The following is a 22,770-nucleotide window of genomic DNA, read 5'->3' as shown; positions in this document are numbered from 1 at the left end:
GTTTAAAAAAGTTACAAATTTAAAAGACAAAGTAGATTGAGATCTTTTGAAAATGAAACGCAAAAATATTTTTCCTACTTATCCAAATTTAGTTATTGTCATAGGGTAGTTCTCTCAAGAGTGGCACCAAACTTGATACTTTGTTTAAAAATTTCATTTGACCCAATCAGCACTGTAATATTGCTATAGGCTATATACACCAAATCATTACATCAAAAATCAAATAAGATGTACATAACTATCTCCTTGTAGTATGTATACACAAATCATTACATCAAAAATCAAAATAAGATGTACATAAACTATCTCCTTGTAGTATATGAAAGGTCATGCATACAAATATAACCTCAAGTGCAGATGATCTCATCCAAAAGATCATCGAAAATAAGGTCATCTAACTCAAGCCCCACGCATTCAGAATCAAACTGGAGATTCATCCACCCATCACTTCTTGCCAAGTCTCTGCTAACATAGTAATCCAAAGATGGATAAAACTCTGAATTCAAGTTCAGATACCACTTAATAAGTGTCCACACTTGTCCTAGAACTTGGTCTCCTACTGGTATTGGGTAAACATGACAGAGAGAAGATAACGACTTTGGGTAATAACTGTATGATCTCCCAAAAATCTCAATCAATACCTCATTGATTAAATCAAACAAAATCAAATGGTTGCAATGAGCCCTGGTTTCTTCGTTACGAGCACTTTGAGGATCAAATAGTAAGCACCCTTCTAATTCATCATACACTGTAGGATCAACTGGTTGCTCGTTGGAAAACCATGTGCTAAGGTATTCATGACTTGTGGATAACCCAGATAGCTCTAATACATCTTTCACATAGTTAATTCAGCCACACTATCTGTGTCCACTCCAAGGCTAGGAATCCCCAAGTCCAAATGCTTGTTCAAAGTGCTAAATTTCTGAAAATCATTTTCACTACTCACTAATTCATGATAGTCTGCAATGTCAAGCTCTTGAAGTTGCTCTGCCAGATGATCCAATCCATCAGTTGGCCATGGCTTTATTTGTGATTCTGTTCCATTCAACCGTAACCAGATGGTGAAGTAGGAAACTAATATTAATACCAAAACTCAAGCAAAACTGTGTTTAACATATACTGCTTACCATTATTAATCACGAAATCCGAATTTATCTTATTAAAAGTCGCTAACTAACTAACAAATAAATTAATATTTCAAGCAATCAAACTCGAAAAATAATCCGTTCTTTTTAGTGCTTACTGTTTGGTTCATGATTAATATCATCAACCATAAATTATTTATAAACCAATACGGGAATATGAATAGGACTACAACATGGCTGCGTTCAGATTGAAAGTTTCGAAGCGAAAACTTTGTGCATACTTTACCCTCGAAATTTGAACAATCAACTTCACGGTAAATCATGATATCATTTTTCAAATCCAAGCATTGTGTTAAAGCAACATTTGACACGATCTGACACAAAGAGCTCCATGTTTGAAAGTTTTTAGGTCGTAATTAAAGAATTACTGTTTCCCAAATCAAGATTATTTCCCTTTGTTCCTATGTTCTGGTACAGTAATATAGTTTAATCAATTTTTTCTTAATTTTCTTTAGCACTCTGGTCATTTTCTTGAATAGAATTCAACCTATTTATACTGTTAAACAAGCAAATAGACACCAAGATTTTATAAGTCAGGAAAGACGAAAATGCAATCCATGATTATCAAAAGACAACATATACCTTCTGGTAAAGATAGCCTCTCATCAGAGCTAACTGAATCATCTAGGAAGCTGGAGCCAGAGAAGGAGATTGATTTGTTTCAGCGACAATAGAAGTTGATTCATTCATCTCACTGTCTGTTACTTTTCCGAAATAATCATCAATTCCTACACTTTCATTTTGATTTGACTCCTTGTCCTCATCTGATGCCAACCCTGTATCACTTCTGATGGCTATTCCTCTTTGGACACTTTTAAAACACTTTCTGGAGTTGTAATGTTATCTACACTAGTGCTTGGGCTAGCGGTTCTCTCTCCAAATTTCCTAATTGGAATCTGGGGAGGTAAAACAGAAGAAGGCTCCTCATTTTGAGAAAAGTAATCTTTAAGATTAGGCAGTGAAAGAAACCTTTGAAAGGATTTTGGGGTCCTTAATATTGGATTTTTCTCCTCCATTTTCGCCTTTAACCTCTCAGACTTAGGGTACCTAGTTCCTTTGTTAAAACAAGTCTCGTAAAGCTGAGAATATTTCCAAACTGATTCATTCAAAGATGCAGTCCTCATTGGAGATATCTGACGTTTTTTAAAATTGCCAAATTCACTTGGTGAAATAGTATCTATGGGAACTTTGGGAATCTTCCTCTTCAATTCTATGGGAACTTTATTTCCATGAGGAATTTTGTCATACACAGCATCCATGGCTATGCGGCGTTTCTCATTTTTGCTCTCTTCAAGAACATGTTTCACCTTCTGTCTAAGATCCTTGAAACGCTTAATAGCCCTAGGATTTCGAACCCGGGGTGGTAATGATGCATAATAAGTAGAGTCCAACGAAACAGGCTGCTGCTGGTCACTTTTTTCTGAAGATTCAGACGGAGATATTACCTTTTGTGTTTGACCATCATTTTGTACCTCTCTTGATTTGAGCATTTCATCTGCCATTTGTTTGTGTTTTGTCTTTTAAATTGGGATGATGATGACGACGAGCCAGGTACAGGAAATGAAATAGACTTATTTAGTCTTATCTTTCTTGCTGATTCCTGTTGGTTGGGAAAATGGCATGCCAAAGGAGAATGTTGATGCTGCAGAAATTTTAACAGCAAATTCTTATTTGAATTTATCATATCAAGAGCATCCAAGAAATCCTTAAATAGATAAGGTGACACGTCAGTTGTGAGTAACTTGGCATGCATGGACTTCTCTTCACAACTCAGTGTTTCCTTCATCAATGCTTTGTGATATTCTGATGGCGGTTTCTGATGTTTATGAACCATACTATTATGCTCCATTGAACCACTAGAAAACATGGTCCCACACTCTACACAGATCTCCTTATTGGCTGTTGAGCATGCTAATGGCAAATTCTCCAACGTCTCAGTAGTATGTGGAGCCATTTTAGGATTATTTTCTGTTGGAACCGATTCAGAGACGAGATTAACATCTGAGTGATCTAAACTGGGAATAGAAACTGCTTTGATTGGTGGTCTTGGCTTTGCAGGGTAGGTTGAACTTCTTTTATGCTGACCCTTCTTTCTGGCTATCTCATCACTAAGAAGTGCTTTTAGTCTGGCTTTCACAGAATGTTTGGCTGGTGAAGTGGACTGTACGGCCATTTCTTCATATAAATTTGAGTTCGGTTCATAGTCCTGCAAATTATCAGCTCCACCTGGACCATCAACTATTACAATGTGAAAAAGAGCCTGTGAATTTGAATTGCATGTAACAAGCAAGACAGAAATTTACAGATGTATACCTAATGAGAATAAAACACTACTTTCAAACTTGCGTTCGTTTTTTGGTAGTTTATTCTAACAGGATATGTACAAATGAGGGCTTAAAAACCAAAGATAGAAGAATTAGTGGGTTTACTAAAGCATAAAAGTTACGGCAATTATTGCAACCACATTATATACTAAATTCAATCTTCTACTGTCATATATTTTGAGAGAGAGAGAGAGAGAGTCACATTATAGACAAAATATATACAGTATTCCCAAGACTGCGAAGAATCTGAATTGCAAACCACATCCATGATGAAAATTCATGTCATTGCATTTACAACACGCCCAGCCTGTTACAAGTACAAGTCTACAAGGAGAGTCCAATTCTTTCACCAAAAAAAAAAAATGACACTTTAGTTATAAGACTCCTCGATGTAGGACTCATAACACAGCCTTAATAATCACAAATACGACCACACCAACAATTTAAAACTCTATAATCCACCCTCCGGATATTATGATGCCTATATCGAAATGACAAAAACAATCTGTAACAGCTAGAAACATATCATTTGAAGAGTCCAGAGTACAATTACCATCAGGATTTTTTCCAGCAGCATTCTTCTTGTGTGTGAGCCTTTTCTTGACGTTATGAGGCCAATGATGATACTTCATAATGTTAAGAATGCTCCAAGTTCTTCCATGATGACTAGTACTGGCACTGGCACTGGTGCTAGCACCACTACTATTATTCTCCTCTGCCACATCAGGTCTCTTATCACGACTCTTTTTCCCATGGTTCCCCAGATTCAACTACAAAAACTGGTTCAGTTCAAGAGTTAGTCATTGTTACGACAGAATTGTTGCAAATTAGTCTCTTCTCAAGTGGTTTAGAGATTGCCCAAATGATTTAATTTGTGACAGATTTGTTATTTTTGAGGACTAACATGTTTATTCATTCATTCTCAAGATTAAAACTAATAACTAGTATGGACCTAATAATAGTTATAAATATAAGAGCTAGTAGAGACTAGAGAGGTTTACTTTGGTTCTAAATATAAAATCTTAAACATTTATCCCCCAAATTTGTAATTTATTTCCCCTAAACTCTGTCTATTAATTGCTCTATAATAAGAGGGACTTCCATCAAAGGAAGAGTTTTTTATGTAAATGATTAAAATGAATGCTTTAGGAAAATCAACACGCATTTCTTACAAATAATTAATTTAAGTAATTTTTTTAATCATTTAAGACCTGAGAGATATTTAAAGACCAAATTACTTGTAAATTTACTCAAACAAATACAAATACAAGATGAGACACGAATTTCAATGGTTGAACATCACATTTATACCTGGAGAACATTATGTTGTGAACTCGTTTATTTTATGAGTCTTCAATCCTATGGAGACCTCTTTTCTTAATTGTTAATATCACCAACATTTTCATAATTAATACCGCCCATAAAATACTATTGATGAAAGGAATTTTTTTGTACGAATTTCAAAAGGCAATTTAAATTTCTCAAAATGGTCAATTCTTCTTGTCACCGTTCTTCAATTAATCTTGATAGTATTTCTTTCCATTTTCTTACAATTATTGCATCCTCAATGTAAGAACAAATAAGATCACCCATAACTGCAGTACTAGGCAGAAATATTGAGAAAAAACTTGAAATCCTAAGTTCATATCTCATAATACAAGGATTTTTTTTTTTTCAATTCTCAGTACAGATTGAAATATTTCTCCATTCCTAAATGCATCAGAAATTATTCCTATTGAATTACAGAAGAAAAAAACGTAGAATAATCAATATGAAACATTGAAGACCATAATATATTTTCAATCCTTACCTAGAATTTAATATCTCAAAATGGATTTTGATGTGAAAAAACAAAGAAGAACTCAGAAGGGAATGTGCAATGATTCATTGATTAAAAAAGGGGGGAAGCAAAATTAATTACCAATGTGAATCCTATAACAAAATTCTTGTTGTGCTCATGAATTGCCAGACGTGGATTGAGAAGACGAAGAGAAATTGAAGTAACGTTTCTCATTGTTTTCCTATACATCGCTGGAATCTTAAAAGGAGAAGAAAATGGCGGAAAATTGATATTAGGCAAAATCAATGGAAAGAGGAAACACTGACTCCACAAAGTTTCCGCATTATTTTCCATTTTTCATTTTTCTAACAAATTCCTAATTGGAATTAGATTAGAAGATATCTTTTAATGGATTCTCTTATCACATTATAATATTTTACGTCCTTGAATGAGACCATTTGAAAATAATGAAGCGATGACAAATTATGAAAGATCGACATTTTTTATTTCTATTCAACAACATACGACTAGTTTATGATTTTGGCAAAGTAATATGCAATTTTTTATTATTTCACCTCATTCTCAATTAAGTTCTTGTATTCTTTTTTATCGAGTTTTAATAGTTTTTTTAATTATAGGTATTGATCTCTACACTTATAATTTGTTAATTTATAAGAAAAACTAATATGGCTCTCACTTAGCATACATCCGATATTGATTTTGCCACATAAATTAAAATCAAATCAAAACCAATCAAACTACAGATTATATATACATGTAAAGGGATGATTATGAGTATTATATTTTTTTTATGTTGAAAATAAATGAACTTTTTTTTTAAAGAATAACCTCCCTTTCATTTTATATTTTGTGGCAATTTACACATCACTTGGTAGCATCTACATCGTTGGTCGAAAAAAAAATCCCCATCAAGCATAATTAGCCTATCATGAATTATAAGGAACGTCCGTAGTTGAGAAAACTATAAACAAATGAAAAGAAAAAGCTAAGAAAAATTATATGGACTAACAAATTAATTTTTTCTGAAATAGATAAAATAATCAAAATGAACAATAGCAATATTTTTGCCATGCAATATTTTCATTTCAAATACCAATTGTTGAATTATGTCTATTATGGAAACTTAAAATGATTATTTTAGACTATAGCAAGATGAAATAAATTTACTAGTACATTCTGTTTCCTTGGCCCATAATTCGTACTAGCGAATTCTCATAACCTCAAGTAGCCTTCTAAGCATCTGCCTCTGCCATAATTTGGTACTTTTTCTTTGACCTTGACCAGCGTAGTAATTCGGTAATTGAAGTGACGGAACACATTAGAATGATTAAAATCTAGATTGTTTTAATATAACTTTTGATTAGTGGACTTTAATAACTAAGGCACTGTGTTGGGTAGGCTAATTTTGAGGGAAATGATAAATAAAGTGAATTGAGACCCACACTTTTTTTTCAAGGATTTCATTTTTAAAAGCATGCTAATTTAGTACTACTTTCGGTACTTAATATAAAGATTAATTGAGAATTAAATTTACTCCCAAATATAAGATATCAAGTTACTTTATTTCACCTTTTCCTCAAAATATCCCTACTCATTGTGAGAAATTCTCACCAAGATATGGTTCCAACTTTCAATACAAACATGATTAAAAAAAAATAATCTAAAAAAATCAACATGCATTTATTACAAATAATCAACTTAACTAATTTTTTTAATTTTTTTAAAATTAATTATCAAGCTCTTATATTAAGAACTGGTGTTAGTATAAAAAAAAAGGCTAATTACCGGTTCTTGTACGTACACTCACGTTTGAAAAGCACAGTCAAACACAGGCGAGATTTTGAAAAATGTGTGCGCGGATCTCAGGGGTCTTCACAGTTCACAGTAGGCAGGAGTACTGGCACGGGTCTTCACAGTTCACACTAAGCAGGAGTACTGTCCAAAAACATTGCCAACGACCAGATCTTGTATTTACGTTCACATTTGAAAACACACACACAAACACAGAAGATTTTGAAAAATGAAGATAAAATATGTAAGGGTAAAAGTAAAAAGGAGACGGAATTTTACTGGTAAGGATGCCTATTGAGATTTTTATACAACTGAAACATTGGCTAATCAGCTTTAGGAGAAGTGCTCTGAACCAAGGGATGAACATAACTCTCTGTTGCCAGCCAATTCCCCAAAGTGAGTAACTACATTCTCCAGTTGAGAAAACTGAGTCAAGAACTTGACATGAAGTTCATTGTTCCCAAACTGATTCTGATCCCACTGGGAAAGACCATCCCCAATAATCTTCAAACCACTCTTAAGCAATTCCACACCTTTGATAATCCCATCACGAAGTTTCCTTTTCTTATTGGAACAGTTATTATGATCATCATCAACTTCCATGCTCACACATTTTACTTCTGCTTCAGCTATGTTGGGTATTTTATGGACCATTTGCTTCAGAACCCGGCCATCTCTTGCAAGCAGCTCAAGTTGTTCAGTGTTTGGTGCAGTTGAGAGAAGAGCCATTTCCTTGTTAAGAAATGCCTTGATCTCCTCGGTAAATCTATCTTGGTCTGATTCTGCTCCTGAAACTAGATCATATGAAAGGGCTGCATCGGGTGGAACGAATCTCCATAGCTTGTTGTACTTGGTATGCATGGCGAAATATCCGAATGCTGTTAATGCCAAATGAATGAAGGCCCAGTGCTTCTCTTTCAAAAGCATGTGAAACAGGTTCAGAACAGCACAGTTCTTTGAATCATCATCATCAATCTCTGATAATTCTGTGTGTATTAGTCCTGCCATGAATTGAGCCAAATGTGGTTTGCATTTGTGCAAGCAGCCATCAGATGCTGTTGGCCCGGAGACAAAGGTATTTTCAATCTCCAAGATGGCTTCTTCAATACCATTTGATGAGTACAGATGTCCCAAATTTGAGATCATCTGCAGGAGTTCACCCAAAAGGGCAAGACAATGGTCCTTAATTACTTTGTCCTCAGAACCTTTAAAATTACGAGTAACTGACACCAAAAGCTTCAAGGTCCTTGGATCAATATAAGGTATAGAGGTCTGGCTGCAGGAAAAAGATAAGAATAGTTAGCCCTGACATGGATTAAGTTTTGTTCATTAATTTGCAAAAAACAAAAAAAAATTAGAGAAATTAATTCCGTTGGTAAAATATTCAAATCAGATCGAATAAATCATGGGAGCTCAAAATTCAGAACGCTAATTTTGCTATGCAATATTCAACGCTTTTCACAAACGTGCATTGAATAAAATTCTGTCAACACTAAACAGGAGTCTTGTGTCCATCTGTGTCTTATGGGTATTCATAGGTTCGTTTGGGTTTGATTGGATTAAAACAAAACTAAACCATACCAACTGGTTTAAGGACATAGCTAACCTAATTCTACAGTCTAGAAATCAAATTGGTTTGATTTTTGATGAGTTTGGCTAAGTTTGGATTGCTTTCAGAAATGCTCAATGTAATTTTTGTGAAAATATTTGTAGGCAGAGTAAATTTGAATGTATATTCACTTTTTAAAATAAAAATAGTTACTGATGGAATTATTGTGTTCTGCAAAATATAATTTTACCGAAGAAAAAATTTTAAATTTTATTCCCAAAGCATATAACTAAATTAAAAAAGTTTTTGAACAAGATTGGACCGAAGCTTGGCAATGGATTAGGCCAGAGAAAAATTAATTATAAAAAAATTATTCCCCAGGGTGTACCAAACCAATAACCACATTGATTGAATCAGTTTCCAAAGGCTAAAAATCAATCACACTTAATTCTTTGCAAGTTTTGGTCGGTTTGGTTACATTGATTCAGTTAAATTTTGAACAACCCCTAATTATGTCCTATGAAAATACCATTAATGAAACGGTCAACACAAATTGATAGCAGATATGGTAAGCCAGTAATTTTAGCCAAAATCAGTAAATCACAGTGGAAAAAATATCCTCAAAACAAAGTACTTACAATGATTGCAAAGAAGCAGATAGAATAGAGACTGGAATGCCACATCGACCAGAAATGCTTGTCTTCAATGATGCTTCATCAAAGCTGTCTATGAACTCGAAATAGTCTGATATGACTCTTTGAATGGCAGTATTTCTCAACTTATCTGATAATGAATCCAATGGAAAACCTTCAATGAACAGGGCCAAACATAAAATTGACGACAAATGAGTTGTGGCATCTTCAACAAGTGACATATAGACCTGATTAACCATTGGTTTTGCACCATACGTTAGCAAAAAGCATATTGATCTTGCCAATATTCGGAATGAAGAATTAGGAAGGGCAACAGATTCTGAGGATGCCAGAAGCTTAAGTAACGAACACAGTTTGCTAATCATGCTATATGCCAAGTCTGTTTCTGCATGTCGCAGCATAAAGCACCAGCATTCCATCACTATCTCCCAGCAAAGAGAGTGAGGATGAAAGAAATTCTCAAGTAAAAATGACTCCATGTCCCCCCAAGCAGCGGTTGAAGATACCACAATCATGAAGGTTTTGACTGCATGCAAGAGAGAAGTAAACAGCGGTTGCCAAACCAGCTGGATTGTATTCCCAGACCCACGCAATAAAGGGAGTTTTAAAAACAGTACGTTAGAATATACATCTTCTTCAACTAAAATATCAAGAAACCGTTGAAGTTTGCGTGCAAGTCCTAATTTTAGGCCTTCATCAAATTCTAGAGAACATCTCAGGAAATTAATAAACAAAGCAACTCGAGCTGTCATTAGTATTCTTTCTCTGTTCATATCTTCACATCTAAGGTCAAAGATCTCATTCGTAGATGTTAAGCTACAATTAGCTAAGGTCGGAGCATCAACAGTAGAATAAGAATCCCCTTCATTAGTGAACAACCACTCCAGTACTTCAGACTTCTGTTCAAATTTCAGTTCATCAGAATTTAGCAAAGACATTGCCAGATCCATGCTTGTTTGCTCCAAAAGTTCAGTAGTCACTGTACATACACTTTCCAGAAAGATTTCATTGCTCGTTGCAATCTTTAAAGTTGTGATCTTGATGACGCAGAGCATAATGTCTCTGTATACTGCATAGGCTTGATGAGGATACAGTGAGGCGATTTTTACTGCGTTAATTAGATAAAATTTCACTGGCACCAGAATCCTTTTAGCTTCAGTTTTAGAAACAGTATCCTTGGGTGAAGACCAAGCCACAGCCGCGCATTTCAGAGGCTCAGTTACCAACGCAATTAAACCTACCAGTACATTTGCTATGCTTACTATTTCTGCTAAATATTTATGACCAATTTGAAGCAAAGAGACTACACCTTTCCATGTCACATTAAGAATGTTAACTGAATTGCCCCCATCATTAGCAGCAAGGACACCAATCTGAGATAACTTTTCTATTGCACATCTTGTTATGTTGATAACATGGACCATTTTGTTATTATCCTTGTCAAGGTTCAATAGCTTTACATCATAGGTATCCGAGTTTACTGATTCAGAAAGTGCCTTGCATAGTTTTATGACAGCATCAATCATCATGTGTGCAACCTTCAATATTTCTGATCCAAACGATTGAAGTTTCTGCTTAGGAACAGACAGTAAAATATCCTTAACAATAGATGCTAGATCGTGGGACAAATATGAATAAGATTAAACAGAAGAACGGATTTCCCTCAATACTCACTATTCCCTGAGTGAACATTAGACAGCCAATTTCTATCTGATGATTTACAAGAGAATTTCTTTTTCTCTCCGATCAGTGAGAACTTTGGACAAAATTTTACAAGGTCATAACAAAATCATAACTAAATAATCAACTATATCTTCTTTAACACAAAAATCTACAAGAAAAATTTATTAGCCTTTAAAAACAAAAAAGAAAGATATCAATAAGAAATGGTCACTATTATGATGGAATGAATAGCTCACTCCATTTGCTAAATAAGCAGGGATTAATTTCTAGCATCTTAAAGGTTGAAACATCTGATTTCCTATGCAACATCTTTTTTTCTTTATTTAATAAAACTCTTGATATCATCAATAAAAATATAAATAAAGCTCTGACATTCAGTTTATGTTCATGTTTCACTTTTAGACACTCAATTTAAAGTTGAGCGATTTGAAGAAAATCCATTGCTTTGTTATGACTGCATGAACCTAAAACTAAATCTATAGTCTATGATTTCATAATTTAATCAGTATAAACCTGGGAATAAAAAACACTTCCATACTTAAATCGTGGATTTTGCTTTTGACAGAAAAACACTTCCATGCTTAAATCATGGATAGCCTTCTTTATCATCTATATTGTCTTTTCGAGTTGGAGATAGCACTGCATTTCGGTTTTGAGAGGGCTTGGATTGGAGACACTTTCTCTAAAACTTTCCCACATCTATATCAGTTATCTTCTCAGTAAAATGCCCCCATCTCTGAATTTCTTAATCAGTCAAGGAAATAATGATATGAGAATAATAGTTGAGGCTGTTAGTTCTAGTCGCTTAATTCACTTAGCAAGGGTTGTATGGTCTATAAATGTAGCATAAAGTGGTGAGAGTTCAGATTATTCAGAATTTCATACATTTAAATACCTTCTACTCATTCTATTTGATTTATAAGAAACTATTCAGACATTTGACGTGTTCTGTGTCACTAGATATATATACAGAGAAAACTATCTTACCTTAACATCTGATATGGAAGCTTTTGCTAAACTTAAAGCTTCCAAAACGAAGTTGGCAACAGCATCCATCAATACCCTGTCATCAAATACTGGAAATTTCATCAAGGCCAAGAAAGTTGATGCAGAAAACCTCATAGCCTCCAGAAGCAGCTGCACAATATAAATAAACTACCTCAAGTAAAAATTGATGTCAATAAGACAATCAGCAAGTGAAATTTTCAATAATACATGAAAACTGAATGATGCACATTTTTGTTTTGTTACTGGAGGTCCAATCACTTGCACTAAACAAATCACAATGCATGAGACAAGCAACTGTGGACAAGTTTTATGCTTGCTACTATTCCACAGCTAGCTACCACTCATTGTTTTACATTTCTTCAAGAAACTAAGTCATACCATCTCTGCAATTTGCATTTGTGGGAGGCACACATGACACAACTAATGATGTAATTTTTCTTCCTTTTCCCTCAGATGAACAATAAAAGAAGGTAATTGTTACCATCCAATTAATCGCCTATAATTATTAAAGGACAGCAACGCTGGCCCCAGTGAAAATGACGCAATACATGAGTTAAGAATTAGTGTCCTGAACGTAGAGCCATGTCCAATACCAAATGAATAATTAGAGTTTCCACTGTCCTATGTCATAATGTTATCGTACTATAAGAACCCTCTTATATGGATCAAGTGCTAACAATTTTATTTAATCAGATCCCAAGAGGTAAGCTTACAAAAAAATAAATAAATAAATAAACACAAGTTATACTAACAGCAGCAAAAAGAATAGCAACAGAGATGCAATATAAAAGACCTTAATTAATAATAATCATGTAAGGAATAAAAAATGAAAGGATTAAAAGCAACATCGACATATAATAGCAAGCCAAACAGCTCTCTTAGCAAGTGACCTTAAACATGAATAGTGTGCAGTTTTGTGTGTAATTTGGGACCTTGATTTTGAAGAAAAACAAAAGTAAATTAATGACTTTAGTGCTAATCGTTGTGCTTTGATGGAGTGTAGGCCCAAACTGCCATAAATGGCAAATTCAGCTTGGCAAAACGGGAGCCCATTTTGATTCAGGCCTTTTCAACTCGCTCCCGCCATGATGGGCTAGCCTGCTTTGTTTAATAAATTTTTCTTTCAAATTTTATAAAAAAGAATTTATTATTTTGCACTTAATTTAAACATAGCCTTATTTTATGTTAGTAACTTGGTTGTATGCTTGATTTCTAATATTCACTAATGATTCATCATGTTCATATTAATATAATAATTATGTAAAAGAGTGGTGGTAAAAAACATAATTATATAAAATAGATTATATGTTTATTTGTAAGTTCTGGGAAGAGTTTAATTATGTAGGTTCATGAAAATACAGAAACAAATTGAATTTCGTCTGTAAAAGTTTATGACTTAATTTTAAAAATTAAAATAAAATATTTTGAAATATTAAAAAAAAAAAAAAAAAAAAGAGGGGGGTTCAAACCACCTTAAGCAGGCTTGGGTTGGCAAAATGCCAACCTGCCAGAGTGTTGGCTTTTCCAGCCTGCTTCACCACCTCAACAAATAGAAAGGACTACTTAAGAGTAGGTAGCAAACTTTGAGGAGCTATGTAAACAAGCTGTGCAAGTGACTAAGGGGCTGGAAAAATGCTAAGAGAGTCACTCATGGGAAGCCGGCTGAAAACTTCTGGCAGATGTAATCATAGATGTTGTTGAAGGGATCACTAACTGCTAAAGTTCTTGACTTGATGATATTAAAAAACAAACTACTGAATCATGATTTTTTTGGACAGCAAACTACTGAATCATGATTTTTTTTGGACAACAAACTACTGAATCATGATTTAGTACAGGTGTGCAGCAATACGAGATTGTAGGTTTGGATTTGTTTTTAATGGGGTTTTATTTGTAACAAGGTATAATAAGAGTGTTATGTCTAAGATTATATTTTCTTTCGGTGACATGAGATTAGAATTTTGCAATGCTTACTACTATGCTAGCCTTGTCTAGTTGTACTTCTCTTGTAAATACTCGTTGACATGATAAGTCTTGTCTCCTTTTCTACCCTCTTGACATTTCAAATGTCATTTTTTATGGTCACTTGAGTAGTTGCTTGCCACACTTACTGATGGTAATCGAACGTAGAAAGACTTGATTTTATTCAACTAGCAAGGTCGATACATATAGGAGAGGAAGATGCGACAATCTCGCATATAATCTTATCTAAATCAATCCTAAATCTATCCGTAACAGATCTGGAAAAAATGGTTTAAATAAATATAAAACATAAAAACTGATGCTAAGTAAAACAACTGGAATTAAATCTCTGGTTTGGGCCTAATGAGAATGAGCCCACTTTCAACACCCCCCTCAAGCTGGCGAATAGATGTTGATCATTCCCAGCTTGTCTGTGAGCTCTTCGAACTTGGCCTTGACCAAAGGTTTGGTCATCATGTCTGCAACTTGTCTTCCTGAGGAGATGTAAGCCAGATCAACCACTTTAGCTTCTATTTTTTCTTTGATGAAGTGACGGTCAATTTCTACATGCTTCATTCGATCATGTTGAACGGGATTGTTTGCAATTTTTAGGGCTGCCAAGCTGTCGCACCACATCTGAACTGGTGTATTTACTTCAATGCCTAATTCTCGTAGTAGGCTAACAATCCATATCCCCTCACAAATTCCTAGAGCTAAAGCTCTAAATTCTGATTCTGCTGAACTCCTTGACACAACCGGCTGTTTCTTGCTTCTCCAAGTAACAAGGTTTCCCCAGACGAATGTACAGTAACCAGTAGTGGAGCGTCTGTCATTAACTGCTCCAGCACAGTCAGCATCAGTGTACACCTCTATGTTTCTACTATCTTCTATATCAGGTGCCCTCTTGTTTGCATCGGTATATATCTCAATTGCCTTCTGATCTCCCTTTGAGAAGAAGAGACCCTTACCTGGAGTTCTCTTGAGATATCTGAGAATTCGCTCAATCGCCTCCATATGTTCCTTTTGAGGATCGCTTGCAAATTGACTTACAACCCCGACTGCAAATGATATGTCTGGCCTTATGTGGGATAGATATATTAATTTTCCGACCAACTTCTGGTACCTCTCTTTGTTCACTGTTTTTCCGTCTGGCTTTATTTCTAGTTTGCAATTCTGTTCCATGGGAGTTTCTGCTGGTCTTGCTCCTAACATCCCGGTTTCCTTGAGAAGATCTAGCGTGTATTTCCTTTGAGACAAGCTGATGCCTTTCTGTGATCTGGCAACCTCCAATCCCAGGAAGTACCTTAGGTGGCCTAAATCCTTTACTTCAAATTCTGAGGCTAATTTCCTCTTCAATGCTGTGATTTCATTGTCATCATTCCCTGTTAACACAATGTCATCCACATAGACAATTAACACAGTTATTTTATGATCAATGCGTTTGAAAAATAGTGTGTGGTCTATTTGGCACTGTTTGTAGCCAAATCCAGTGACTACCCTCATGAACCTTCCAAACCACGCTCTTGGTGATTGTTTAAGTCCATATAGAGACTTGCGTAGCCTACATACCTTCCCTTCATTTCTTGATTCTCTAAGCCCAAGGGGTATTTCCATGTAAACTTCCTCTTCCAGGTCGCCATTCAAAAAGGCATTTTTTATATCCAATTGATATAATGGCCAATCCGAGTTTGCGGCTAATGAGAGCAAAACATTGATAGTGTTGAATTTAGCTACTGGTGCAAAGGTTTCTTGGTAATCTATACCATATGTTTAGGTGAAGCCTTTTGCTACCAATCTTGCTTTGTACTTGTTGGTACTTCCATCTGGATTATACTTTTTAGTAAATACCCATTTACTTCCTACCACAGTTTTCCCTTGAGGCAAATCAACAATATTCCACGTTCCATTTTTAATCAGGGCCCTTAGTTCTTCCTCAATTGCCAATTTCCAATTATGGTCAACCATTGCCTCATTAAATGTTCTTGGGATCTCTTCTCTGTCTATATTGACAACAAAGGTCTTAAATCGAGAAGTGAGTTTATCATACGAAACATACCTACTTATCGGGTACGCGTACAGCTCCTTTTTCCCTTTCTGAGAGCTATGGGCCATTGGAGATCTGCAGGATTAACCTCGGATATGGATTCATGACTTGGCCTTGGAACATTAATGGGGTCTTCTCCGGTAGCTGTCTGTTCTTCCTGAGTTCCCTGTATCTCACTTATTACTGGCTCAAAAGAAGACTCGGTATGGTTAGGGAGAGGAGAAGCAGATCTAGTTGTGGTCTCGGGTTGGAATTCTGGTGTGTTAGAGGTAGTTTCTGGTGTGTTGGGTGTGATTTCTGTGGCTAAAGAGGGTGGTTCCGTTACTTCAGGATCAAGAAAGGTGACATCTAATGATGTTTGGTCATCTAGAGATGTCTGGGTGTTATTAGTAGGATTGCTACTCTGCTGTTCAGCTTGTTGATTTATCCAGATTGGCCATTCACTACCTCTCTCCCCCTGAATGGGTAATTTGGGATAGAAAGGCAGGTTTTCAAAAAATTTAACATTCATAGTGATATATACTCGCTTTGTGATAGGAGAATAACACTTGTAACCCTTTTGAGTGGGAGAGTACCCTAGAAATATACATTTAATTGATCTAGACTCAAGTTTTCCTTTGTCACCATCAAACACAAATGTTGTACACCCAAAAACTCGTGGAGGAAGAGAATGAATGAGATAAGAGTGAGGATAAGTTGCCAAGAACTTTTGAATTGGAGTCTGAAATTTTAAGGTTTTTGATGGCATACGATTGATCAAATATGCAGCAGTAAGTACAGCATCTCCCCAATAAAAGTTTGGTACATTTTGACTTAGTAACAAGGATCTAGTTACTTCTAGGAGACGTCGGTTCTTGCGTTCAGCTACTCCATTTTGTTGGGGTGTATTGGCACAGGACGTTTGATGGAGAATGCCTTTTTCAGTAAAAAAGGTTGTGAGGTGAGAATTAACAAATTCCTTTCCATTATCACTCCGAAAAATCTTAATTGAAGCCTGGAATTGATTTTGGACAAAGGTATAAAAGTTTTTAAAAATAGAGAATACCTCAGATTTGTCTTTCATCAAAAATAGCCACGTTAAGCGAGTATGATCATCTATAAATGTTACAAACCATCTGGCCTTAGAAGTAGTAGCAAACCGAGAAGGACCCCAAACATCACTATGAATGAGAGCAAAAGGTTGTGTAGGTGTGTAGGCATGGGATGGGTAAGAGGTACGAGTCTGTTTGGCTAGTTGACAAGTTTCGCAATAAAACTGAAAATTCTTTTTATTCATAGAATTTGGAAACAACAATTTCATGTAATCAATACTTGGGTGTCCAAGTCTAAAATGCCATAACATAAAGTCTTCTTTAGAAGAAAAACTAGAGGTTTGGGAAGTAGTTGCAGCCACATATCTCTTAGTTGTAGTTCCTTCAAGGTAGTACAGCCCATTATGTTCCTTAGCTTTGCCAATCATCCTCCCCAAGATTAAGTCCTGAAAATCACAGTGAAGCTTATCAAAGATAATGAGACAGTTTAATTCATGGGTTGCACAATTTACAGATAACAAGTTGCAAGGGATTTCTAGAACATAAAGGACATTTTTTAGAACTATAGTGTCTGAAATAGTAACAGTTCCTGATCCCTTAACCTTAGCATATGTATTGTTAGCAACTTGAACTTGACTATGTTCAGAATATGGTCTAAATTCAGAAAATAATTCCCGGAACCCGGTAATATGATCAGTGGCGCCTGAATCAATAATCCATATATTTTTGGACCCGGTTACAATGCTTAGTGCAGCGAGTAAAAGAGTACCTGAATGAGCTAAGGTAACAGAAGGGGTAGATTTCTCATTATTTTTCTCACCAGAGTACTTGTCCAGAATCTGTCTAAGCAACATGAGTTCATCAACACTCAGATTCCCACTATCGGAATTCACTGTAAGACTTTTACTATCTCCCCTGTTTCGTTGCTTCAAGTGTGCTGGCTTTTCATGAATTTCCCGAGTATGCCCATTCTTATTACAATGATCACATCTCAAGGATGGCTTCCTCCCCTTCTGGTCTCCTCCCTGGTTACTTCGTGTGACCATAGCCGATCCCTCTGTCGCTGGTGCAAGGGAAAGAGACTGAAAAGGAGAGGTAACACTAGAGGTGATGTGAATGAGTTCTTTTCGGCTCTCCTCATATCTGACCATACTGAAGATTTCTTCAAGGGATGGGAGTGGTTGCATTCCCATTATGCGTCCTCTTACATCCTCAAATGTGTCGTTGAGACCGAGAAGAAAGTCAAAGCATCGTTCTTGTTCTGTTATTTTTTTGAAGTTTATTCTATCAGATTGGCACGCCCAATGACATACCTCATATAAGTCGAGTTGCTGCCATAGCTTCATTAGTGCACTGAAGTATTGGGTCACCGTCTTCTCCCCCTGCGTGAGAGACCGCAACATTCGTTTGACTTGAAGGAGTGCTGCTGTGTTATCTTTAGCAGAGAAGGTATTCTTGGCCGATTCCCATATTTCTCGAGCAGAGTTGGCCAGGAGATAATTTTCGCTAATCTCGGTATTCATGGAATGAATCAACCATGTCATCACCAGATTATTTTCGGCGCACCAGGCTGCATACTTTGGGTCCTCTGGTTCTGGTGGTTTCGGGTCCCATGTCAAGTAATGTTCCTTGTTTCGTCCTCTTATGAACATCAGAACATTCCTGGACCATTGTAAATAGTTTTTTCCATTTAGTCGGTGAGTAATCATCGTCTGCGAGAAGGAGTCAGTAGCTGGAATTCCCGTCGAACACGACGCTCCAGTTTGACGGCTTCCTTCGGATTCGGCCATCGCGTGGGAGTCGACTGTAGCTCTCGACGGATTCTGGGTAGTGTCGCTCCTCGACGGATTCTGGGTAGCGTCGCTACCGGTGGTGAATGCTCGTGATGATCCGATCACTGCGTCTCTGAAGGACCGACCCATCACTCTGATACCATGATGGTAATCGAACGTAGAAAGACTTGATTTTATTCAACTAGCGAGGTCGATACATATAGGAGAGGAAGATGCGACAATCTCGCATATAATCTTATCTAAATCAATCCTAAATCTATCCGTAACAGATCTGGAAAAAATGGTTTAAATAAATATAAAACATAAAAACTGATGCTAAGTAAAACAACTGGAATTAAATCTCCGGTTTGGGCCTAATGAGAATGAGCCCACTTTCAACACTTACCAACATTGATGATGATTGAAATAAATTCTTGTGGCATATTATGGCATTAATTGAAGATAGGATATTTAATTCATGTTCATGTACACTTTCCCAACACTCAAGAGCTAATGATGCATCAATATTATCTGTTTCAAATTCTCGCATTCATTTCCATATTTGTGACTAAAAATACCCTACACGGAAGGAACATGTCGAGTGCTCAGCAGAAATAAGGAAAATTTTAACGAATTAAAACCATGAAAACTTATTATGCCTCAGTTGGTGACATATAACTCATACCTGATAAAATACAGAGACATGTTCCTCTTCCTGAGATTCTTGGTTTGACAAAAGAGTCATTTTTAGATGCTTACTGCACCAAGCGTTTGCCTGATAGAAGAATGCATTGCGAAGAAATATTTTACCATACAGCTAGAAATTGACACGTGCGATCATATGGATCTGGATTAAAGATCAAATACAAAGAACAGATGAAAGCCTATGTACCTTAATTCCAAGGTTGAGAATCTTCAATATGCTGCTGCTATGAAGGTCAAACTCAACATACTTCAACGCCAATTGAATAATACTTCTGTTTAGCATGCACTGTGTGACATCCAAACAAGTAAAATCTTCCCAAAATGCCTAGCTTGTAGTTAAGGTGGAAGCAAAAAGCACACATTTGAAATAGCATTGAAATAGTATGCTAATAATAAATATAGGTCACCAAAGGTTGACAAGGATAAAAAATGATGTGAGATTTGATTTCACAGTATTGCCATAAATTTGATCTTTATTCTCTCCAAGCACAAGCATTTCTACCAACAAATTTTACAGAGCATTTGAAAGGGAAAACAGTAACCTGCTAATGTTGTTAACCTAAAATGGTCAAATACTACTTCAATCTTCAATTCCTTAAATGTGAAGCAAGGTATCATAATTAAAGTTGCAATCCAATTTGCTGTTATTATGTTTATATCAAAACTTATTTTTTATTATATACAGACACACATACAAACTTTCATCATTTCATAGTAATGCAGAATAAAGGAAATGCCCAGCAGATTCGCTTATAAAATGACACTTTACACTTATAGCATTGCCTTTAATTCACTGACCTTGTTTTCAATCAACCATCTCCTAAATCATATAAACTAAAGCAATTTGTGATCATTTCGAATCAAATCACAAAACGGGTTAGAAAAACAATAAAGACATTAAATTCAGGAAGATATACTAGAACTTTGAGTTGTTGCAGCATTCTAGCATAAACATTTATTCATCCAATGAGTTGGAACTTGGATATTTCTCCCCTAATTTCAAGGACACCTTAGGATAACCAAATTCCATCCGGTGATACACTTAAAAAACTCACACATCTAGGAAGACTCTTTACTCTGATTAAAAATATCATCATTCCATGTAATTTTAAAACTAAAAATACTGTAAATTATTTATGCATTTTGATTTGCCAGAAAAAGTCATTCACATTAATACATACAACATGAGGAGAAAATAGGGCTTGGAAGCTGCTAGTTCAAAATCATGTTAAATTTAAGATTCTAACTCTTAGCCAAGCTAAGACGCTTTATTAGTCAAAACAAACATTAGTTCTTACATGTTGCCTGCATTCATTCAGATGTTTTCTAAATCAATATCATTTAAATTTCAAATTAGGAACAAGAGGCAGGACATAAGAATTTAACAAGCACATGAGACACAAATAACAGAAAAAACTACAAGTGATCAAGCGCAAAGTCTACGACGGGTTTAGGCAAGCCTTACATTATATTTGTGTAAAAGTATCAATGGCGGTTCTCAAAAGGGAACTCGAAAAGACCTTACACAATAAATATTGTTCAGTTGGAAATCACAGAAATCAATTCCAATGGACAGATGTAAGCATCCATCTTCAGCGAGCAAAAGATCGCTAATGTCAAGGATACTATGAGGCAGTCCACAAGTGAAGTAAAGTTGGATATATCCTTGAAATCTAAATTTCCAAGCTCGGTAAACAGCTGAACTCGATTCTCAACGATCTGTGTCCATGTGTCACCCAAAAAAAACAAAAATGTAATCAAAAACTAATAATGCTAGAAGGATTTACAAGAAATCCAATGTAAAATATCACAATATTGGCTAAAACCAGGATATTTTGTCGTAGCACTAACCAAGACATAAATTACCATAAGGGTAGCAATCTGGAAACAAAATAGCTTCAGACTCGGACATATACAGCAATATCAAATATACATAGAACGAGAATGCTAAACATTGCGCATAGCTCATTTCTTTCAATAATCAATTTCTGGATTCATAGTAAAGGATAGGTTTCTTGGTTTCTTATCAATAAAAATCTCAATATCAATGGTTTTCTCTGAAACTTGAGACTTCCAACCAAATAATAATAATAATAATAATATACCCACTGTAACCCTAACATCATAACCACAATCAACGGGACTAAATAAAGATTTCTATTAATGAAACAACTAAGGCCACAGTTGGAGCATTATACGGCAAGAACATGCAATTCAGAGTTGGATCAAAAGAGGGGGTAAACAACAGATGCATTCCAACGCATGGTTCTAGAAAATCCAAGGTTTTACAAGAAATAGTTATCGGAATGAAGTAAATAGCTAAAGTAAGCTTGCCTCAGAGGATCTAATGGCTCCTAAGATCCTCAGCAAATCGTTGTCGGAGCTACTTTCCTCCATTTTCCTCTGTCAAAATCTGAATATGATTGTATTACGAAGTTTTTCTCTGTTACTTCGCAGCTCTCAGCTTTCCCGCCAAAGCGCCATTGGGAAAAGAATAAAACTCGAAATGTATGGCGGTAATTGCCCTTTCCAATTCCTACTCGACATAGTTCATGCATTGAAAAAAAAAATCGAAATGTATGGCGGTAATTGCCCTTTCCAATTCCTACCGGCGTATTTGGATAAAATATGATTCTGCACGTCAAAAAATCATGATGATTCTGGGAATAGTTTCTGGGAAAAAAAATTAGAGAAAAAGACAGGAAAATACTCTTAAATATATGAAAACCCAGATAAGTGCATGTGAAAAGCAAAATACCATATTAGACCTGGGTACTGATCTGGCATTTGCAAATGTTAGCCAAAGACAGAATTGCCCCTGAAGAAAATTTGAAAAAAAAAAAAAGACAGAATGCGGGAGAGGTTATTTGCACTGTGCCGTTGTAAAACTTCCTGTGCCCACATCTTTGCACCACAATCGCCAGTTGCTGTGAGGGGAAGGAACATCATGCCTGTGAGGAACAGTCATCGGCAATCGTGAGGGTGAGAGGAAGCGGTATCGCCTTCAGGGGAACATCGTAGCTGTGAGTGGAGCAGTCACTGTCGGAGGAGTACTGTCGGTGTGAGGGGAAGATCGTCACCATTACTAGGGTCTGGTAAGTTGATTATTTATTTTATTTGCACGGTGGTTGTCATTGGACAATCAATTACATCAGAGATTAGAGATTTTAGAGAGTAATAAGGTTATTAGGCTGAACTAATGGGTCAATCACACGAAGGTAAGTTGATTTCAGATGATTTTTGAATGATTTGTTTGTTAATGAAAGAAAGATTAAGCCTCACGATACTGAATGAGGAGAGGG

General features: G+C 35.8%; 2 protein-coding genes across 2 annotated transcripts; both read right to left on the bottom strand.

Annotated features, from left to right (window-relative positions):
- Window positions 1-347: 347 nt before the first annotated feature.
- LOC114759882 (protein TRM32-like) lies at window positions 348-5,498 on the bottom strand. Its single transcript, XM_028949109.1, has 6 exons — window positions 5,391-5,498; window positions 4,023-4,239; window positions 2,591-3,383; window positions 1,969-2,486; window positions 947-1,074; window positions 348-842 (listed from the first exon to the last, which is right to left on the bottom strand). Exons 1-6 carry the CDS (start codon window positions 5,496-5,498, stop codon window positions 348-350), a joined length of 2,259 nt encoding a protein of 752 aa, XP_028804942.1.
- A 1,610-nt stretch (window positions 5,499-7,108) lies between these two features.
- LOC114759868 (uncharacterized) lies at window positions 7,109-21,911 on the bottom strand. Its single transcript, XM_028949100.1, has 7 exons — window positions 21,803-21,911; window positions 21,095-21,187; window positions 19,656-19,793; window positions 19,449-19,538; window positions 11,934-12,083; window positions 9,249-10,834; window positions 7,109-8,337 (listed from the first exon to the last, which is right to left on the bottom strand). Exons 1-7 carry the CDS (start codon window positions 21,863-21,865, stop codon window positions 7,395-7,397), a joined length of 3,063 nt encoding a protein of 1,020 aa, XP_028804933.1. The 5' UTR covers window positions 21,866-21,911; the 3' UTR covers window positions 7,109-7,394.
- Between the last annotated feature and the right edge of the window lie 859 nt (window positions 21,912-22,770).

The sequence above is a fragment of the Neltuma alba genome, unplaced genomic scaffold (genome assembly GCF_004799145.2).
Source record: "Neltuma alba isolate B1F8T4 unplaced genomic scaffold, ASM479914v2 tig00010912_pilon, whole genome shotgun sequence".
In the NCBI taxonomy this organism is placed as follows: Eukaryota; Viridiplantae; Streptophyta; class Magnoliopsida; order Fabales; family Fabaceae; genus Neltuma; species Neltuma alba.
The sequence above is the reverse complement of the archived record's forward strand: the minus strand, read 5'-3'. Positions and strand labels throughout refer to the sequence as shown.

Coding starts and splice junctions, on each gene's coding strand:
- LOC114759882 (XM_028949109.1), bottom strand. CDS start 5,498: ATGTATAGGAAAACAATGAGAAACGTTACTTCAATTTCTCTTCGTCTT. Junction 4,240..5,390: donor TTGTTATAGGATTCACATTG/GTAATTAATTTT, acceptor CAGTTTTTGTAG/TTGAATCTGGGGAACCATGG. Junction 3,384..4,022: donor TGCTGGAAAAAATCCTGATG/GTAATTGTACTC, acceptor ACATTGTAATAG/TTGATGGTCCAGGTGGAGCT.
- LOC114759868 (XM_028949100.1), bottom strand. CDS start 21,865: ATGGAGGAAAGTAGCTCCGACAACGATTTGCTGAGGATCTTAGGAGCC. Junction 12,084..19,448: donor ATGTCTCTGTATTTTATCAG/GTATGAGTTATA, acceptor TATATTGTGCAG/CTGCTTCTGGAGGCTATGAG. Junction 8,338..9,248: donor TCTGCTTCTTTGCAATCATT/GTAAGTACTTTG, acceptor TTTTTCCTGCAG/CCAGACCTCTATACCTTATA.